The sequence below is a fragment of the Zootoca vivipara genome, chromosome 5 (assembly GCF_963506605.1).
Source record: "Zootoca vivipara chromosome 5, rZooViv1.1, whole genome shotgun sequence".
Classification (NCBI taxonomy): Eukaryota; Metazoa; Chordata; class Lepidosauria; order Squamata; family Lacertidae; genus Zootoca; species Zootoca vivipara.
The window spans coordinates 314,072-333,838 of record NC_083280.1 but is presented as its reverse complement, the minus strand read 5'-3'; the positions used below and the strand labels follow the sequence as shown (position 1 = coordinate 333,838).

The 19,767-nt window shown below is 56.7% G+C and overlaps 2 protein-coding genes across 4 annotated transcripts in view; both read right to left on the bottom strand.

The window, feature by feature from the left end:
- Positions 1-2,857: 2,857 nt before the first annotated feature.
- Positions 2,858-7,534, bottom strand: XXYLT1 (xyloside xylosyltransferase 1). The gene is made up of 4 exons (XM_035133864.2): positions 6,914-7,534; positions 6,516-6,663; positions 5,723-5,855; positions 2,858-4,695 (listed from the first exon to the last, which is right to left on the bottom strand). Exons 1-4 carry the CDS (start codon positions 7,517-7,519, stop codon positions 4,299-4,301), a joined length of 1,284 nt encoding a protein of 427 aa, XP_034989755.2. The 5' UTR covers positions 7,520-7,534; the 3' UTR covers positions 2,858-4,298.
- Positions 7,535-10,843: 3,309 nt separating this feature from the next.
- ACAP2 (ArfGAP with coiled-coil, ankyrin repeat and PH domains 2) overlaps positions 10,844-19,767 on the bottom strand; it is a 32,386-nt gene continuing 23,462 nt past the window's right edge. For 2 of the 3 annotated variants that reach the window (XM_035133265.2, XM_035133266.2), the window contains 8 exons: positions 19,116-19,210; positions 18,059-18,273; positions 16,330-16,410; positions 15,576-15,772; positions 15,369-15,478; positions 14,146-14,256; positions 13,725-13,786; positions 10,844-11,045 (listed from right to left, as the gene is read on the bottom strand). In XM_035133265.2, coding sequence (XP_034989156.2) covers positions 10,942-11,045; positions 13,725-13,786; positions 14,146-14,256; positions 15,369-15,478; positions 15,576-15,772; positions 16,330-16,410; positions 18,059-18,273; positions 19,116-19,210 — 975 coding nt within the window. In that variant the 3' untranslated portion in view covers positions 10,844-10,941. The remainder of the gene's footprint in view (positions 11,046-13,724; positions 13,787-14,145; positions 14,257-15,368; positions 15,479-15,575; positions 15,773-16,329; positions 16,411-18,058; positions 18,274-19,115; positions 19,211-19,767) is intronic. The other variant, XM_035133267.2, reaches the window with a different exon arrangement.

Here is a 19,767-nt window from a genome sequence, read left to right as displayed (position 1 = left end):
TGAAACCGAGACCCGTTGCTGCGACAAACGGGGGAACGAAGGGGCTTCTCCGTCCTATGCCTTGAACCTGGAGCGGGGGGCTGCCACTCCGCTCAGTTGCCTGACTGGAGATTCAGGGGTGACAAGAGATTCACAGGGCGAGGCGGGCTGAGAAGCCTCCCCACACCACCCAGCCTTGCCCCCTGCGCTCGCTCTCTCTCTCGCTCGCTCTCTCTCCTCCTCCTCCTCCTCCTCCTCCCTGCCCCATACATTGATTATGGGACCGACGTGGGTTCTGCAGAGGCTGAGCCACGGGGGCAGCGCCAGAATTTGCACCTTGCCAAGGGAGGCCGGAACCCCACAGGGACCTGCGGATCTGCACTTGGGGGGGGGGAGGCAATTGCGCCCTCCACTTCCCCATAATGTGGGGCAGAGCCAGACCAATTCTCTCTCTCCCCATCTCGCAAGGCTTTCGTGGGGCTCAGCTCCATCCCCGCGACTTCCTGCCGACCTGGAACCTGCAGGAAGAGGAAAGGAGGCAGGCGGCTCTGACTGGCGGCTCTGCGGGACCTGGCCTCTCTCCAGAAGCGCCCGGGCTAAAAATATCGCGCAACTGCAAGCCGGGGGAGGGGTGGGTGACTGACAGACAGACAGACAGACGCGCCTTCCTGGGCGAGCTGTCACTGCAGGACGGTGCCTTGGCTCCAGCAGCGCAAGAGGCGCAAGGGGCTGTGCGTGACTCAGTCCCAGCCAAGCACCCAGGGGAAAGACCCCTCTGGATCCTGCCCAGGGCAGCCTTGGCACAGCCTCCCGCGGGTACCTGCCAGTCAATTTCCACAACAGAAGCATCTGGCTGGGAATTGGGACCTGGCGGGGCAGGGAATTGGGACTTGAGGCCCGGGACCGCTCCGTGCCTCAGTCTAGCCGCTTGTTCAGTCCTCCCAGTTCAGGGCTGGTCGTCTCCGGGGTCCTCTGCTGCTCCGTGGTAGAGAAACGGGTCAAGGGCTTCCCATCTTCTCTGCTATAGTCCAGAAGCTGCCCTGTTCCCGGGGCCACGGCTGTCCTGGTAAAGGGAGGTGGGCTGGATTCGAACTCCCAATCTCCCCAACCATGAGGCTAGGCTGGCAGCTGGGAGCCAGGAGGGCACCAGGGAGGGGAGGACTCAGTCCCAGGGGGTGTGGAGCTGAAACGCCCCCCAGACACACACACACCAGAAGGGGAGCGGAAGTGGTTCCTTCTCCTCTTGCCACCGGTGCAGAATAGCGTCCGGATCCTGCACCCCAAAAATATTTTACGTAGGAACCCCTTTGCTGCTGGGGTAACCAACACGGCACCCTGCAGAGGTTGCTGGGCACCAGCGCCAGCCAGCAGGACCAATGGTCAGGCACGAGGGGCGAGACCTGGAGGGCCATAACGAAGCATCTTCTCACGGAGCAAGGAAGGGGCTCCTGGAAGACCCGCGTCCTCACGCAGCACGTCTGGCGAGCCGCTCTCTCGCCCGCTTCCCAGCCTCATCAGCTCGCCTGCCATGGATGCTTGAGTGGAGAATCCTGAATGGCAGGGGATTCCCTCCCCTTCGACGATTCTGTGACCTTGTTTCGCCGTCATTTGGTCCCAAAAGCAGGCAGAGCGGAGATGGGCGGCCCCGAGGAAGGCTCTCCACAGCTCCCCGCCACGAGCGTTTTGTGTTTGGCCCCCAACTCGGTCACTCCTGTTCGACACCCAGAGGCCGCTTTTGCACCAGCCCAACGCCAGCTGATGGGGGATCCTGTTCCAAGGCTGCAGCCGGCCAGGACGGAGCAGGGGGGTTGCTGCTTCGAGTATTGCGTATCGAGGTGCCAATTGCTTCCCACGACGCTGCCGAGTCAGCAGCCTTACAGGGGCGCCTAAAAAAGGAGAATTTGCCTCCTTGGTTGAGAGAACGGGAGCAGCGCCCTCTGGAGGATGTTCTGAGTAGGGCAACGCAAAGGACCCAGGATGGAGAGACGCCCCTAGACCTAGGACAGGCATAGGCAAACTTGGCCCTCCGGATGTTTTGGGACTACAGTTCCCATCACCCCGACCACTGATCCTGTTAGCTAGGGATCATGAGAGTTGTAGTCCCAAAACATCTGGAGGGCCGAGTTTGCCCATGCCTGACCTAGAGGAAAGGGTCTGGCTTCAGCTTGGGGGCTTTTTAGGATTAGAGAAAAGGAGAGGAAGAGGCAATGGAAAAGGATGTGAAATGATGCCTGGCATGGAGAAAGCATGACACCAAAATCCATCGACATCCAAATGAAGTGGAAGTTGTTTTCGATTGCTTTTAATGCTGTTAACCTGCTCTGGGACATTTGGGTGAAGGGCAGGCAATAGCTAAATAAGTAAATAACAGCTGAATCCTGGAAGATTTGGGACAGATAAAAGGAAGCCCCCCTTTGCAGAGTTAAACTGTGGAACTCACATCCCCAGGAAGCCATGATCCATGGCCACCAACCTAGATGGCTTTAAAAGGGGATCAGAAAAAATTCTTTGAGGAGGAGGAGAAGCAGAGAAGGGCTGTCAGTGGCTCCTAGCCAGGATGGCTCTGCTTCCGAATACACAGATGGGGGCACCAATGCTTCTCCCTGCCAGTTGCTGGAAACCACAGAAAAACTTTTCTTCACCTACTTTCTCTATGCCAGGCAACCTGTGTCATGCTTCTATCATGTCTCCTTTACTCACCTTTTCTCTAAAGAGTCCCAAATTTTTCAACCTTTCCTCCTGGGGACAGGGGATGGTCACTCCGCCCCTTGGTCATTTCTGTTGCCTTTCTCTGAACTTTTCCCTGCTCTACAATATCCTTTTTGAGGTGAGGCGACCAGAACTGGACACAGGATTCCAAATGCAGACACACCACTGATTTGTAAATAGCACTATGTCCGTAGCTTTATTTTCAATTCCTTCCCTGATGATCCCTAGCGTGGCATTTGCCTTTTTCATGGCTGTCGCACATGGGTCCAAAATCTCTTTTGCTCTCTGTGCTACAACCCAGAGGACCCACTCCTGGTCTTCACCACCAGTTCAGGCCCCACAAGTGTGGATGTGAAATCAACATTTTCTGTGGGAACCCAAAACACCATACACTCGTTTACCACAGAAAATTGCACTTGCCACGTTGCAGCCCCTTCACTACGCTTGGAGAGATCCTTTTGGAGCTCTTCACAATCTCTTTTTGTTGAACCCCCCTGAACAATTTAGTGTCGCCAGCAAACTTGCCCCCCTCCCTGCTCACCCCTGGCTCTGTGTGTTCCTAAACTTGGGTCTCCGGCTGTTTTCAGACTACCATTCCCATCATCCCTGACCACTGGTCCTGCTAGCTGTGGATGATGGGAGTTGTAGTCCAAAAACAGCTGGAAACCCAAGTTTGGGAAACACTGGTCTAGACCCTTAAGCTTAAGAAGCACAGGCCCCAATTCTGTTCCTTGGGGGACTTCGCTTTCTACTTCTCTCCATTTGGACAGCTTTCCATTCCTCATCAAAAAGAGGCCTGGAAGCCACATGAGGCGGCAGCCAGGTCTGACTTCCAGCAAGCCATTTCGTTTCCCTGCTGCAGACCCCTCTCCCCCCAGCCCGCTTTCCCCAGAGGTGAGAGACATGCTGGGCCTGTTGGAATGCATTTTATTCTGCCCCTGCAGAAGGGACAAGAGACTCCTGGCACCCTAACCCTAACCCTCTCCTTCGCCCTCCAGGTCTCTCCCCCTGCCCCACTGCCTGACGGCAGAAGAGCCACACCATCCCCCCAGGACAAGGCCTCTCAGCCCCACACTTTCCCCTTGGCCCAAAGGGCAGCAGGGCCTTTTCCCCACAGCCCCAAAGGATGTTGGTGAGGACGGCCAGGGCAGAGGGCTGAGCACTCTAGTACAACTGGGGGCCAATGGATCTCTGCAGAATGCAGGCTTGGTCTGCAAGAAGCTGTCCTTGCTGCAGGGGCCACGCTCCTGCTGCCTTGCTGGGCACGTGTGCTGCAGCCAAGATCTGAACGTGGATGGCTGAACTCTGCAGTCAAGGGGGAAATGTTCACAGTCTCCAGGCAGCTGCCAGGGAAATGCCCAGCCTCCGTCTCCCTGCAGTGTCTGTGTCCCAAAACAACAATAGCTGCCTGCTGGCAGAACACACCTGGCTCAGCATCCTTCCTGCAAGGCCCAAAAGGATTCCTCCCAGGTAGACCCCAGCTGTGTGCAAGGGAAAGGGAGCAGCCTCCACTTGGTGGGAGTCAGCATCAGGCAAAGAGACATGGCGAGAGCCCTGCAGTGCCCACAGCACAGCTGCTGCCCCCCAAACTCCCCCTGGCCAGCCAGGGGCTACTCCTGGGGGATGGGCGTGTTGCAGTTGCCGTGGTAGATCCTGACGTGGCCGTCGCAGTGGAAGTAGCGGTCAAAGACATCGCGGTAGCCGTGCTCACGCCACCAGGAGCAGAGCTGCCGGTTCCAGGTGCAGTCGAGGACGTGGAAGAGCTCCGGGTGAGCCATGCCCACCAGCGTGAAGAAGTCCTGGTCGCCCAGGTGGCCCCGGAAGTGGAACTGGTCCGCCAGGTGCTGGGCGGCGCCCGGCTCCAGCAGGCGGTTGTAGAGCTCCGAGTGGCGCATGGCCTCCAGGTTCAGCAGGAGGACCCCACTGTTGAAGCCAGGGAGGCCGTCCGGTGGGGGCTCCCCCACCTTGGTCCCCGGGTGCTCCTGGCGGTACTGCCAGAAGAGGTGCCTGCAAGGGGGGGGGGGACACAAGAGGAAAGGCAAGTCAGAGCAGCAAAACAGCCCAGCATATTGTTCTGCTTCTACAGTCATACCTCGGTTTAAGTACGCCTCGGTTTGAGTATTTTCAGTTTAAGTACTCCGCGTACCTGTCTGGAATGGATTAATCCACTTTCCATTACTTTCAATGGGAAGGTTTGCTTCAGGTTAAGTACGCTTCAGGTTAAGTACAGACTTCTGGAACCAATTGTGTTTGTAAACCGAGGTACCCACTGTATTAGAAAACCCGCAAGCAGGATCTGAACCCAAGAACAGCTCTCCCCTCCTGCCTCCGACTCTGAAGGGCAGAGCACAGGCCTTGTGGCCAGCAGTCACGGAGAGCCATGAATGTGTCTAATTCTCTTTTCAAGGCATCCATGCTGGTGGCATTGGGGGGGGGCACTTTGCAATGTCTTCCAGCAGGGACAGCCAAGGTGGCCAGAGTCCTCCTGTCTCTTCCAAACAAAGCCAGGAAGGGAAGTCGGCAGTGCAAGGGAAGGGGGCCACGAACACGGCCAGCCCCACCCCAGGCCCCCTGCTGGCAAGAGCTGCTTACAAACAGCTGGCAAGAGCAAAGGAAGGAAACATCTGGAGAGCAGCCACACTCCCCAGCCAGCAGAGGAGATAGAGGGCTGAGCGGGCCCCCTTCCTCCCCAGGCTCCATGTGACAGCAGCAGTGCCCCCCCCCCAAAGCCTGCCCCTCTTGCTACATGTGTCCCACGTCCTACCAGGTGTTTGTAAGCAACCAATGAAATTGACAACCACCCCCCAAAAAAAAATGTGTGATGGGGACTCCTGTTGAGTTTCACACTCTGGGCCCCCAATCTCTACCCCCAAGAGCTCACTTTCCCCACAGACTTTCCGGCCAACTTCCCTTCTCAAATCTTTGTCCTGAGTGTGTGGGGAGGGGATTCTGGGAAGCCACCCCTGAGCAGTTTCTGCTAGGGCCCCAAGTAACCCCCACCCCACCCTCCGGAGCACCCACTGCTGGTACCAACCGATAGACAGGCTGCATCTCGTGGGCAATGCCAATCACAGCCCCTTCCGGGAAGTTGTCAAACTCTTCAAAAAGTTCCCGGATGTTGGTCCTGTACTCCACATCAAGATCCACCTGGATGATCCGCGAAATCTCTGTGGGGGGGGGGGGCAAAGAGGGGAGTCAGGAACCAGAGGATCCCCTGGAGCAACTTGACTGCTCGCTTGGACCTCCTCAGGCACCAGCTTCCACCCCGCAAAGGAGGCTTCATTCAGCAGAGGAAGAGGAAGGGGCCGGGAACCAAGGCAGTCAGGTATGGGGCAGGGGGTGGGTCATGGGGCTCAATGACTGTATATTGCACCTTCTCCCCTCTCCCTGCTGCAGTGAGATGGAAGGAGGGCAGTCTTTGTGGTGCATTCCGGGGCGGGGGGGGGGGGGAGGCAACATGGAACACCTCCCTTGTTAGGAGAGAGAGAGAGAGAGAGAGGGAGGGAGGGAGGGAGGGAGGGAGGGAGGGAGGGAGGGAGGGAGGAAGGAAGGAAGGGAGAGAGATAGAAGCCCGCTGCTGCCAGCCCCTCCCCATCCTCTGGCGGTGGCTGTGGGCACAGCCCCTTCTGGCAAGGCAAGGCCCTGGGGCAGCTCCTCTACTCAGTCTGACTTTGGCAATCTCACCTGGCGCTGCCACCCTTGCCCAGTTCACCCCCTTGACCCCAAGCGCCAGGCATGCTGAAGCAGGAGAACCAAGGATGGCAGCCAGGTGCAGGGAGGGGGCAGGTGGAGGGGGTGGGGAGGGTGCTGCCCACCTCCCTGCTGACCTTTGGGCAGGACGCGGTGCATGGCCAGCGAGAGGAAGAAGAGCGAGTCGCCATAGTAGGTGCCGGCGCCGGCGCTGAAGAGCTTCTGCATGGCCTCCACGAGGGGAAGCAGCTTCTCCGCCACCACGTCCACGTCGTGGAAGACCACCTGCGGGGAGAGGGAGAGGGAAACACCCGTCAGGGGGAGGGATGCGCGTCGGGGAAAGGGCTGCCCGCACCAGAGCCCCGGCCAGGACCGAAGGGGCTTTGCGCACGGGAAAGCGGCGCCGGTCTGTGCCCCCGCCTCGCCCTCCGTGGCCGGGCGGGGAGCGCGGTGGCCGGAGGGGCGCCTGGCCTGGGGGAAGCTGCCCTCGCCCGCCCGCCCGCCCCTCCCCCCGAGGAATGGGGAGGGGGCGCACCTTGTGCTGGAACTGCGCGCTGCGCAGCGCGTCGCGGAGGACGGCCTTTCCGACGGGACGGCTGGGCGCGTCGCTGAGCAGGTGCAGCACGAGCGCCTGGCGCGGGCCCAGCTTGGCGAAGCGCGCCAGCGAGCGCAGCGCCGCCTCGGCCTTGGATCGCAGCGACGCGTTGCGCTCCGCCTTGGCCAGCAGCAGCAGCACGTGCAGCTCCGCGTCGCCCGCCGCCCCGGCCGCCGCCGCCAGCCCCGCCGAGGCCAGCAGCTCCTCGCCCGCCTTGGCCTTGCTCTCCCCGGCGGAGGCGACGGCGGCCGGGGCAGCGGCGGAGGCGGCGGGCGGAGGCGCGCGGGGCTCCGGCGAGGCGGGCGAGCGCGCGTAGTACAGGGCGCACAGCACGGCCAGCGCCGCCGCCGCCGCCAGCGCGCACGGAGGGGGTCGCAGCAGAGACGCCGGAGACCCGACCAGACGCGCCATGGTCGGCGGCGGCGGCGGCAGCGGAAGAGGCGGAGGAGAGGGACGAGAAGAGGCGGACCCGGCAGCGCAGGAGGAGGAGGAGGAGGAGGAGGGTCTCCGGGCGAGGCGCCTACCTCCCTGGCGCAGCGCCAGCATCCCGATCCCGCGGAGATGAGCGAGCGAGGAAACATCCAGGGCGGACCAAAGACAGGACTTCTTCTCCAAAGGGCCCCAACGCAGATTTAACACACCCCACCCCCCGCAACCGAGATGCCTTGAAAAGAGGGTCGGGAAAGTTAATGGAGAGAGCTGCTCTTGCGCTCGGATCCTGCTTGCAGGTTTCCCACGGGCAGCTGTGCCACCACTGCGAGAACAGGATGCTGGATCCAACACACTCCTCCTGCTCGTTTCCCCTGGCGGGAATGTGTGCCTGCGCTGCGCTCTTCCCTCCTGGAGAGCTCTGGCCTGGGGGCTTCTTTGGCGGGGCTCCTGCCAAGTGAAGAAGGCTCCCCGTGTAGACCGAGCCAGCCTCGGATGGAAGGAGACGGGGGTGGAGGGGAATCATAGAATCGTAGAGTTGGAAGAGACCACAAGGGCCATCCAGTCCAACCCTCTGCCGAGCAGGAAACACCATCAAAGCATTACTGACAGATGGCTGTCAAGCCTCTGCTTAAAGACCTCCAAAGAAGGAGACTCCACCACACTCCTTGGCAGCAAATTCCACTGCCGAACAGCTCTTACTGTCAGGAAGTTCTTCCTAATGTTTAGGTGGAATCTGCTTCTCTGGAGCAGCAGAAAACAACCTTTCACCCTCCTCTATATGACATCCTTTTATATATTTGAACATGGTTATCATATCACCCCTTAACCTTCTCTTCTCCAGGCTAAACATACCCAGCTCCCTAAGCCGTTCCTCATAAGGCATCATTTCCAGGCCTTTGACCATTTTAGTTGCCCTCTTCTGGACATGTTCCTTCTTGAACTGTGGTGCCCACAACTGGACACAGTACTCCAGGTGAGGTCTGACCAGAGCAGAGTACAGTGCTACTATTACTTCCCTTGATCTAGATGCTATACTCCTATTGATGCAGCCCAGAATTGCATTGGCTTTTTGAGCTGCTGAATCACACTGCTGACTCATGTCAAGTTTGTGGTCTACCAAGACTCCTAGATCCTTTTCACATGTACTGCTCTCAAGCCAGGTGTCACCCATCCTGTATTTGTGCCTTTCATATTCCCCCCCCCCAAGTGTAGTACTTTACATTTCTCCTTGTTAAAATTCATCTTGTTTGCTTTGGCCCAGTTATCTAATCTGTTAAGGTCATTTTGAAGTGTGATCCTGTCCTCTGGGGTATTAGCCACCCCTCCCAATTTGGTGTCGTCTGCAAACTTGCTCAGGATGCCCTCAAGCCCATCATCCAAGTCATTGATAAAGATGTTGAATAAGACTGGGCCCAAGACAGAACCCTGTGGCATCCCACTAGTCACTACTCTCCAGGATGAGGAGGAGCCATTGATGAGCACCCTTTGGGTTCGGTCAGTCAGCCAGCTACAAATCCACTGAATGGTAGCATTGTCTAGCCCACATTTTACCAGCTTCTTTACAAGAATATCATGGGGCACCTTGTCAAAGGCCTTGCTGAAATCAAGATAGGCTACATCCACAGCGTTCCCTTCATCTACCAGGCTTGTAATTCTGTCAAAAAATGAGATCAGATTAGTCTGACATGACTTATTTTTCAGAAACCCATGCTGACTTTTAGTGATCACAGCATTCCTTTCTAGGTGCTCACAGACTGTTTGCTTAATGATCTGCTCTAGAATCTTTCCTGGTATTGATGTCAGGCTGACTGGGCGGTAATTGTTTGGGTCCTCTCTTTCCCCCTTTTTGAAAATAGGGACAACATTTGCCCTCCTCCAGTCTGCTGGAACTTTGCCTGTTCTCCAGGAATTTTCAAAGATTATTGCCAGAGGTTCTGAAATCACCTCTGCCAGTTCTTTTAATACTCTTATTACCCAATTGGCACAAGAGCATTCTCCCCTCCTGTAGTCTTTTAAAGTCACCCAGGTTGGTGGCCCTCACTGCCTCCTGCGAGGGAGTTCCAGAGTTTAACTCTGTGCTGTGTGAAGGACTGTCTGTTATCTGTCCTGAATCTTCCAATATTCAGGTTCATTGGATGTCCATGAGTTCTAGTTTTATAAGGAAAACCGCTTTCCACTTTCTCTTAAAAAAAAGTTCCAGACAGTGCAACATTTCTCCATGGGGTGTTGTTCCAACCCCTTGATAATTTTGGTTACCCTTTGCTGAACCTTTTCCAACTCTACAATATCCTTTTTTAGGTGAGGCAACCAGAACAGTACTTGACACCTCAAATGAGGTCACACCATAGATTTGTATAATAATAGCATTGTGAGATGGGGAGTTTTTAGTTCCTTTCCTAATGATCCCTAGCATGGAATCTGCCTGTTCCACGGCCACTGCACACGGGGTCAGGATCTTCATGGGGCTGTCCATTGTGGCCCTGAGGTCTTGTTCCTGGTCAGTCACTGCCAGTTCAGACACCAAGAGCATGTATGTGAATTTTCTTGTGTCCTGACATGCATCGCTTTACACTTGTTTTCATTGAATTGCACTTGCCATCTTGCAGCCCCTTCACTACATTTGAAGAAGTCCTTTTGGAGCTCTTCACAATCTCTTTCAACCACCCTGATCAATTTAGCATCACCAGCAAACTCGGCCCCCTCCCTGCTCACCCCCCGACTCGAGATCCTTTAGGACCCATTTAGAAAGCCCAGGTCCCAATCCCGATCCTTGGGGGACTCCGCTTTCTCCATTTGGAGAACTCCCCATATTCCTTCTCTTCTTGCAAAACCAGTTCCTGACCCATAACAGGACCTTTCCTCTTTGTAAGCTCAGCTTTGTCAAAAGCTGGGTTAAAAATAAAATACTGTAAAATATTTACTAATATTTTCCACCAGTTTTCCTGGGACAGTCATTTTTAAAAATGGGTGTTAGAACATGCTGGGGGCCAGTGTGAGCCCAGTGACTTGGCCAGTCTCCACCATTCCAATGTTGAGGCACCACGGTCAGTAGCTGCAAGCCTTGGATGGTCCCACAAGCTGCTCTTGGCTGGGAACTGCTGCCCCCAGAGGTACCTTAGGTACCAAGGGCAGTTTGAGGACACAGATGATGGGGGGGGGGAGGAAGGAAGTTACCATCAGGGAAGATACAAGAGAAAACTGCTTTGAAGTTTCATTTCAGCCAAGTGATACATAAATCTTGTGAGGCACATAAATAAGACAAGCTCTTCCCTACCCAAGGAGGGAAGGCAGCTCAAAGAGGGGTGGGGAGATCCAGGGAGGAAGAGATTCCTGCAGCCTGCCCCCCCCAGCATATGGACACCCCCCTTCTCTTCCTCCCCAGCCACTCTGGTTGCATTTTCCAGGTGATACAACTGCTAACAAACTGCAAACAGCATCTATTACTCAAAGCAGCGTTTATGTATAAAAAGGAGGGGTGAGCTCAAGGAGGAGGGGGGGTGGGGGCTAGTCTTGGTCTCCCCCCAGCCCCAGAGCCTTCAGGGCTTCTGCACATCTGACGGCTGAAAGCGATTTAGCTTCTCCGGGTTATTGGACGCCATTTGTGAGAAGTCTCGAAAGATGTCCTGGTAGGTTTCGTCTCCTGAAAGAGGAAGAGGGGGGAAGGACATTGGAGAATTGCACTTTCAGGGAAGGTGGCGGCAGAGCAGCACAGCCACCTGCTGCCCCTCCCAAGAAAAGCATCCCGGTGGCTGAGCATCTAAGGCTTCAGCTGGGTAGCATTCCCACTGCGAGCATCTCGCACTATTCCAACACCCCAAAAAACTAACGTCCTGCTGCTTGCCTAAAACTTCCACTGCAAACTTCACTTGTAAAGTGGCTCCTCCAAGTGGGCCCAGGCACTGAGGCCTCCTGTCCCCTCCAAAGCCTCACCGCTTGAAGGTGGTCTCATTTTGGACTCTGGTCCTCCCAGACCATACTACTCCAGCCCAGAAGGGCTTCCACAATCCTTCAGAAATCCTGCCCCTGCCCGGCCGGGACTCCCCATGTGCTCAAGGTGGGCAAAGCAATGCCCGTCCCACAAGGGGGAAAGGGGGTTCCAGAAAAGCTGCCCTGCATCTGCTCACAAACCCTGGAAAAGCAACTGAGAAAAAGTTAGACTCTACCTGAGGAGAGAACCTCAAAGGCAGCCAGAGAGAGGAAGCTCAACGTTAGAGAAACAAAAGATGCCGGAAGGAAGGAAGGAAGGAAGGAAGGAAGGAAGGAAGGAAGGAAGGAAGGAAGGAAGGAAGGAAGGAAGGAAGGAAGGAAGGAAGGAAAAAGAAGCTTCACACAAACCCAGGCAAGAAGAACACCCCAAAGTTGACCCCAAGCGCTGAGCAAGGGAATCAGGAGCGGCCAGGGAAGACCTGGGATTCTTGTGCGTGGGGTGGGGCCGTCTCCCCTGGCCTTCTGGCTTTGCCAGGGAGTGCCCAGCCCTTTCCACTTCTTGGCGTGCCTTGAAATTGCCTTGACTGCAACTGGGGCCAGAGCAGGCTGGCAATACATTCAAGTCAGCCCCAGGAGAGTCGGGGGGGGGGGCAGGCACAAGCCAGAGGGGCCCAGGAGGGCCTGCAGCGGCTTCTCTGGGGACTGGGCAGCCAGAACACCCCCTTTGCCAGTTTCCCCCAAGAAAAAGAGGAGCTGCTGCTGCTGGGCATTTGTATTACGTGGACTGAAGTGGGCCTGGGAAAAGACCCCCCCCAGGGGCCCAGGCCTCATTGGCAGGGCTTCCGTTGCCCCTCCAAAGGCACCCCTGGGTGCTGCTTGGTAACATTCAAGGAGCAGCTTCTCTCCGAGACAGACAAGCTCAGCTGCCAAGCAGAAGCTGTTGGGGGGCACATTCTCTTTGGGTTCAAGTTCTGGCCACTCGAGAAACAGAAACTCCGTATGAAAATAGAGGAAACATAAAGTGCCCTTGAATTTCACACTGTGCTGCATTCGAGTCTCAGTAGCCAGACACATTCAAAGGACCAGTGGGCATTAATAGTGCAAAATGACTCGCTGCTCTCCAGCCCTGACTCCCAAACCCAACTGAAAAGGCACCAACCAGGGAGAGCAGCGGGTGCGAATGGCGCCCACACAGGAGGCTAAGGGGGGGTGACATTTGGCAGTCGTAGGCGAGCGTGTGCCGAATGTCCGCCATGGGTGTGCGTGCCGCTCCGTGCACCTGGGAGGGCCCCCTCTGTGCCCTGCTCCCCTCAGGGCCACTGCTCCCAGGGACTCTGTGGATCTGCCAGCGAGGCATGGCCAGGAGGGGAGAGGAAGACTTGGGGGGGGGAGGGAAGGAGCCCCCAGGGAGGGGAGCAGGAGGACAGCTGCCAGAGCCAAGACTCAGCCAGGCCAGCGGGCTTGGACTGCCAGGCTGGCCTCCAGCCCAACTCTGCTCTCTTGCAGTGACAATGGGGCTCTGGTGGGGAACTCCCTTTCTGCCCCCCCCGGGCAACATGTCATAATCCACCTTTGCAAGAGTGAAGGGAAGTCCAGCTTCTCTGCTCCTGCCAAGCCCTTGAAGGGCAGCCCCCCTCCCTTGCTTTGGGTGGTCAGCTCCTGGCCCACATGGCGACCAAAATGCTCAGGGCCGAAGGTCCCAGGCAGCACCTGGGAAAAGGTCCCAAGCTGGAGGGATGAGGAGAGAGAGAGGGGCAGGGGGCTCCCCCCACCCCAGCCAGCAAAAGCAGCGCAAGGGAGGCAGAGGCAGGCAGACTTGGAGGCAGAATCAGGCAGGGACGGAATTTGACTTTTCTTGGCCCAGGTTCCTGGAATGCTCTGAGGTGATTCCTCCTGGCAACAGGCCTGATCCTGCCCAGGCTGCTGACCTCTCTCCACCCTCCCCCAATTCTCTGAAGAGCACATACAGTAGCCAATGGCGCCCCCCGGTGGAATATACTCGCTGTTCGGGGCTTTTCACAGCCCATCCCCTCAGCTCTCTGGTGCGATTCTGAAGCAGGGGAAGGCTAGCTTTGCAGTGTGCCCAAACTGTGCCCCCCACCCTGCATTTCTACGGACAGGGCTGTGCCAAAAGGGGCTTTGTGGGCCTTGGTGCCCCGTGGGAGAGGGAAGCGGAGGAGAAGGGGCTGCTGGAGCAGGAGGCAGCTTCCTCCTCAGGGCCGTTCCCTGCTCTGCTCTGGGCGCAGTAGAATGCCAGAGGGCAGGGGGCCCCCCTCCCACCAGACCAGCAAGGGCCCCGCAGGCTCCGCTCAGGCCTCATCCAGCTGCAGGCTAATGAACTCCTGGATGCACTTTCGGTACTGCATCTCAGTGGGGTTACTGGAAGGTTGACCTGGCTGGCCGTAGAGTCCCTCGGATTCCCGCATCTCCTCGTTCATCCTGGCTAAGCGCAGCCTGTGAGAAGGAGAGGGAAGAGGACACAGATTTTTTTTGGGGGGGGATCTGAAGCGGGTGGCCTTGCAGCACCCACCACCACCCACCCGGGAGGCAGCCCCTCTGAGCTCTTCCAGCCCCAGCAAGGATGGGAAAGGGGGTGCCCTCCAGGTGTCCCTGGGTTGACCAATTCCCAGCTGAGCGGACAGCATCCCGCCTTGGGCCACCATTTGGGAAGAGATCATATCTGGATTGCCAGCTGCTTTTCTCTGGAGGCCTTGGGCAAAGAGACACCCCCCCCCCCAGCCACTGTGCCCCACTCTGGTCTGACAGGGCAGCTCGGCCCCTGGGGTGCCAGCTGGGGTGCCAGCCTTACTCACAGCGTCACTATATCCGCATTGGCAGCTTCAATGGCCACACTCAGGGGGTCCTTCCCTTCCTCGTCCGTGGCGTGTTGGTTGGCGCCCCGTTTCAGGAACAAACACACCTGCCTGCGAAAAAGAAGAAGAGGAGGAGTTTGGATTTGATATCCCGCTTTATCACTCCCCGAAGGAGTCTCAAAGCGGCTAACATTCTCCTTTCCCTTCCACCCCCACAACAAACACCCTGTGAGGTGAGTGAGGTTGAGAGACTTCAGAGAAGTGTGACTAGACCAAGGTCACCCAGCAGCTGCATGTGGAGGAGCAGGGAAGCGAACCCGGTTCCCCAGATTACAAGTCCACTGCTCTTAAGCACTACACCACACTGTCTCTCTACTGCATAGGAAATAAGCAAATGTATCTACAGGAAATAAAATATTTTGCATTTAAATGCTATTTACAAAGTCATTTTTGAGTTAGCCTTAAACAACAGTTAATCCTCTCCGAAAAAGGAATCACACTCCGTTGCAAGGATTCTGCCAAGGGGGCACTGTGCTTGGCCTGGAAAGGTGGGGGTGGGGGGAGGCAGCAACAGAAGCCTCTTGAAGGGGGCGGGGGGGGGGTCCTTGCAAGCAGCAGCTTTTTCTCCCGTAGGATCCAAGACAAAGCGATATTCCGTAGCTCCCCTCCCTCCCCCTGTTCAAAGCACACTGGATGAGCTCTGGAGGGAGAGCAGAATGGAAAGCAAAGCAGGAGGCAAAGAGGAACAAGGAGCCCCCCCCAGCCCCCCAGGGGGGAACACAAGCCCATCCCGGCATTTCCTCAGCTCTTTTCCACGACCGTCTCCCCCACTTGCCCCTCCCTCACTGCCTGCCATCTCTTCTCCCACAAAGCAGGACACCCCTTGCTCTCCTCCAGACCTGGCCACCCCCCCTTCATTCTGCTAACTCATTAAATGTCATTGTTCATTAAATTTCTATGCTGCCCTTCATCCAAGGACCACAGGGTGGTTTACAATATAAAGACACAACATAGTAACTAACAAACAAACAAAACAATGCCTCCCCCTCAGTTTAAAATGCAGAGATGCAACGAAGGAGCCCGGTGAGCCTCCCTGGGGAGAGCATCGCACAAAGGAACGGGGAGCCACCACAGAAAAGTCCCCTTCAAAATAAGCAACATGCAGAGGCTTCTCAAGGCCCTTCCCCCCCACACACAAGAAGGGCAACGAGAAGTGCACCTACCCAGTGTGCCCCAAGACGGTGGCGTGGTGGAGGGGGCCCCTGCCCTTGGCGTCCTGGAGGTTCACATTGGCCCCGTTCTGGAGCAGGAATTCACAAGTGACCAAGGAGCCCTGCGGAGAAGACCACAGCTGAGCCTCAGAAGGCCTCAGACGCCTCCCCCCAACCAGCAGGCACTATGGGGCCCGGAAGAAAGAAAGCAAGGCTCACCCCCAGGACGGCCTGGATCAGCGGCGTGGACCTGCCCTCCGCTGTGTTGACCCAGTTGACGTCTGCCCCGTGCGCCAGCGCCTCGGCCATGCCAGGAAGGCTCTTCTGGAAGGAGGCCAAGTACAGCTGCAGCCCCGGAACAACATCTGGCCGGGGGTCTCGGGAAGTGGAAGCAGCAGCCTCAGGCCTTTCAGCCTCTGGAAAAGGGGGGGGGAGGAGGAGGCATGATTCCCCAAACACCCTTCACAGAGAGAGAGGATCCGGTGGACAAAGCACCTCACCCAAGACTCCCCAGGAAGCTTAGCAGACGAGGAAGAAGAGAAGTCCTCTCGTGAGTTGAGTTTCAGGAAGCAGAGAGTAGGAATCCAAAGAGAGAAAGCGGAGTTGCCCAAGGATCAGGACTGGGACCTGGGCTTATTCTAAATGGTTCATAAAGGATCTAGAGTTGGGGATGAGCAGGGAGGGGGACAAGTTTGCTGTGACGCTAAAATATTCAGATTGTGAAGAGCTCCAAAAGGACCTCTCCAGCAAATCCTGTCCGTTCCATGTGCTCCTTTGATTCTGGCATTGCAGGGGTTTGGACTGGAGGACCCTTGTGGTGGCATCTCTACGCTTTTATGATTCTACACTCCTGGAGTCTGGACTGGAAGTGGCAGACAGGGAACAAGACCTTTGGGACACAGAGGGGAGGGGAGAGGCAACGCTTGAGTCATGGCCAGGCTGCACAGACTGGCGTTCCGCCCGCAAAACCCACCTGGCTCATACAAGGTGCTGGCCGAGACGGCAGAGGCCAGCTGCTCCCTGCTGTGCTGGAAGCCGCTGTCGTTGCTGCGCACTGTGGGGAGAAGCAGCGCGGCCGTGAGGAACCCACAGAGCAGCCCGGCACAAACACCCCCGCGGGGCCTCGCCTCCCCAACCCCCGGTGGAAAAACAAGCACAGTCCTGGAAGCCCCACGGCTCTCGGCTCCGTCTCCCCTTCAGAAAAGGGCAGCCAAAACAAGGAAGAGGATGGCGGGACTCCCCGGTGAAGAACGGTTGCAGCCCTTTCCAGTTCAGAAAAAGGGCGAGTAAGGGGAGAAATGATATGGAAGTTTGTAGAACTATGCATTGCATGAGAGAATGGAGGAAAAAATTCCTTCCTCTCTCGTAACTGAGATTGTGGGCAATAAATGAGAAGGAGAATCTTGGAAGATTCAGGATAGAGAAAAATAAGCCCTTTCCCACCCAGAAAACAGTGGAACTGTGGAACTCCCTCCCGCAGGAGGCAGTCATCCATGTGGATGGCTTTAAAAGAGGAGGAGGAAAATTCATGGAGGAGGAGGAGGAGGGGGAGGAGGGCTAGCAAAGGCTCCTAGCCAGGGTGGCTCAACTCTGCTTCCACAGCTGGAGGCAGCGATGCTTCTGGGAGAGCTGCTTTTGCAGTCAGATCCTGCTTACTGGTTTCCCACAGGCGTGAGAAGAGGATGCTGGACTAGAGGAGCCACTGGCCTGATCCTGCAGGCTCATCTTTGTTCTCAGGTTCCCTTCCAAGGTGTACACAACAAGCAGGTGAAGGACAGGCAAAGGGAAGCGCTAAGCAGGACACTGGGCAGGTGAGAAAGAGGCACAAGGACAGCTCAGAGGGAGAGAAGGAGGGAGAGAGAGAGAGAGAGGGAGGGAGGGAAGGAGAAAGAGAGGGAGGTACTTACTACTCCGCAGCTTTGAGGCAGTATCAAAGTAGGAGAAGAGTGAATCTAGCTCATCGGGGCAGAACAGGGATTCCCGCCTCACCTCGTCGCTACTGACACCAACCCCTGGGGGCATGCAAGTTAGCAAAGCAGAGCCCAGCAGGCAGGAGGAAGGAAAGAAGGAAGGACGGAAGGAAGGAAGGAAAGGAGGAGGAGGAGGAGCAGAGGGAGGAGAAGCAGCCAGTTAGTACAGGGTGGGCAGCAGAGGTGCAACAGTCCTCCCAGAACGACACCCAGGGAGCTTCTGCAGGAAACAGGACCTCTCTGTGCTTCATCCAGCCTTGCGCAAACCAAGGGGGATTCCCGACTGCCCCTTTTCCATCTCTCCCCACATTTGCCCCACTGGCCCTTTCTGCAGCAGTGCCAGAGCCCGCCTGAAATCCCTTGCCCACCACACTTTGCCACAATGTACCCACCTCAGTCTTCACAAGGCTCTCCCCCCCACTCCCCCCCTTTAGCCAGGAGCCCCAGTGCTCCCCTTCCACCCGAGTGTGGCCCATCGCCCGGCAAGGCCTCCCACTGCCTCCCTCATCAAGCTGCCTGGGCAGTGCTTGCCTTCCCTCTGGGGCCACAACAGCCCTCCTGCCTCGGGAGGCAGCTCAAGAGCAAACCCTCTCTTTCCTCGCGAAGGCAGAATGTCCCCATGATCCAGACTCCGTTTCTTATTTCCTTAAAGGACGAAAGTCAGAAAGGGAGGAGAGTTCTGGCTCCTCCACACTGAGCCTCTCGTGGCACATTGGCAGAAGGGGCCCCTACCTCTCAGAGCTGCCGCTGCCACTGCCGCCATTTGCTCCTTGGCTGTTGTGGGGGCCTCCTCTTCCCCTGCTCTGCCCTCCAGGCTGCCGCTGTGCCTTTGAGGCCCCTGGCTCCGAGGGCGAGGTTTCCCTCCGGAGGCAGCAGAGGTAGCAGGACATCTCTCCACAAACCTCTTCTCCACGTACTTGGCCCGGATGTACTCCTCCCTCTCCTGCCTGCGCACAGGGAAGAGGCCAGGTGAGCACACAGGGCCGGGTGTCTCCGGGGTGTGTGTGTCTGTGTTCTGCGGCGCCTCCTGGCCTGGCTTGCAGGGGCGCAGGGAGGAGGCTGCAGGACGCTGCTCCTTGCAAATCCCCAAAGAAATCAATCTGCACCTCTCAGAATAACAACGGAGGTCGGAATGCAGTTCCTCCCTCCGATTTTGCACTGCTCCGAATTTTGCACTGCACTGATGATCGTCTGAATTTATATGCCACCCGATACCCAGAGGGATTTAGGAATGTGTGTGTTGTTGTTTTTGAAAAACAATTTAAAAAAAAAATCCACATCTAAATTTGCATTGTGGTTGCTGTTTTTCAGGAGCTGCAGATTAATGCAGAATATTTAAAGCAGGAGGTGGAGAACCAAGAAGGGATTTCATATTGGGGAGGGGGCAGAGGGAAGCCAAAAACTGCTGAGTCAGTTGGGGGGGGGAAGAAGCCCTCCCCTGCTCCACAGGCATCCAGTTCTGCCCTCTCTCTTCCCTGGCAGCTTCCTGATGGCCTCACCCCCTGGACCTCTCCTTTCTTGCCCACCCCCAGGAATGAGGCCCTTGAGAGGCAAATGGGCTCCCCACCCCCACCCTGCTGTCCTCCCCCCAAAGGAGCTCTGAGAGCCAAGGTACAGAGCTGACTGCAAGGCTGAGCTCTGGTGCAAGAAAGACAAGGCTCTGGGACAGCTCAGAGGGCAGAGCGTGGGACTGACTCTTCACCTGAGGGTTGTGGGTTCCAGTCCCACGTTGGGCAAGGGGTTGGACTAGATGCCCCTCATGGTCCCTTCCAACTCTACCACTGCCTACCTCTGGCTTCCAGGTGGAGGCTTCTTGACGCCCACCTTCTCCACGTTTGCTTCATACACCCTGTTGATGACCTCATTTCCCAATTCACACATCAGCTGCAAGTGAAATTAAGGGAGAGTTGAAAGGAAGGGCAGCCCCCGCCCAGGGTCACCTTTGCCCTTAAACGGCACCTCTTTGGTCAAAGGCAGAAACCGTCCCTTTTGTCCCGTCCCCCTCCCGCCCCCGGACCACTGCCCTGCCAAATGCAGCAAAGATTCAAGGGGGGGGGCCTAGCACCCGTCAGCCGCCTTGGACACAGCCTGCCTCCTTCCCATTGGCTGGATGGAGAAGACCAGACCCAGGAGGGAGGTGGGCTCCCTGAAACCAGAAGCCCCATTGTGCCCTCAAGGCCATTGGCCACAACAGGCACAGGCGATTCTGTACCAGAAAGCAAGTGGCAGCCTGGTCTGCCTTACAGTTGTTATAAAGTCTTCTGTGCCACCCCCAAAATGGCAGTTGCTTAATGCAAACACCAAGGATTCCAACAATCAAGCAGTGAATTTTTACGAGAATAAATTGTTCAACCAATTCCTAAGCATTTAAAGGAAAAAGACCCATTGCATTTCAGGTCAACAGCACAAATTCAACTCTGAAGTATGCAAATGTTACCCTG

What these genes read in the sequence shown, in the direction of transcription:
- XXYLT1 (XM_035133864.2), bottom strand. Translation starts at nt 7,519, where the DNA reads ATGCTGGCGCTGCGCCAGGGAGGTAGGCGCCTCGCCCGGAGACCCTCC. An exon ending in GCACCGCGTCCTGCCCAAAG is followed by an intron (nt 5,856 to 6,515) that starts GTCAGCAGGGAG and finishes CCCCCCCCACAG; the next exon opens with AGATTTCGCGGATCATCCAG. An exon ending in GAGATGCAGCCTGTCTATCG is followed by an intron (nt 4,696 to 5,722) that starts GTTGGTACCAGC and finishes CCCCCCTTGCAG; the next exon opens with GCACCTCTTCTGGCAGTACC.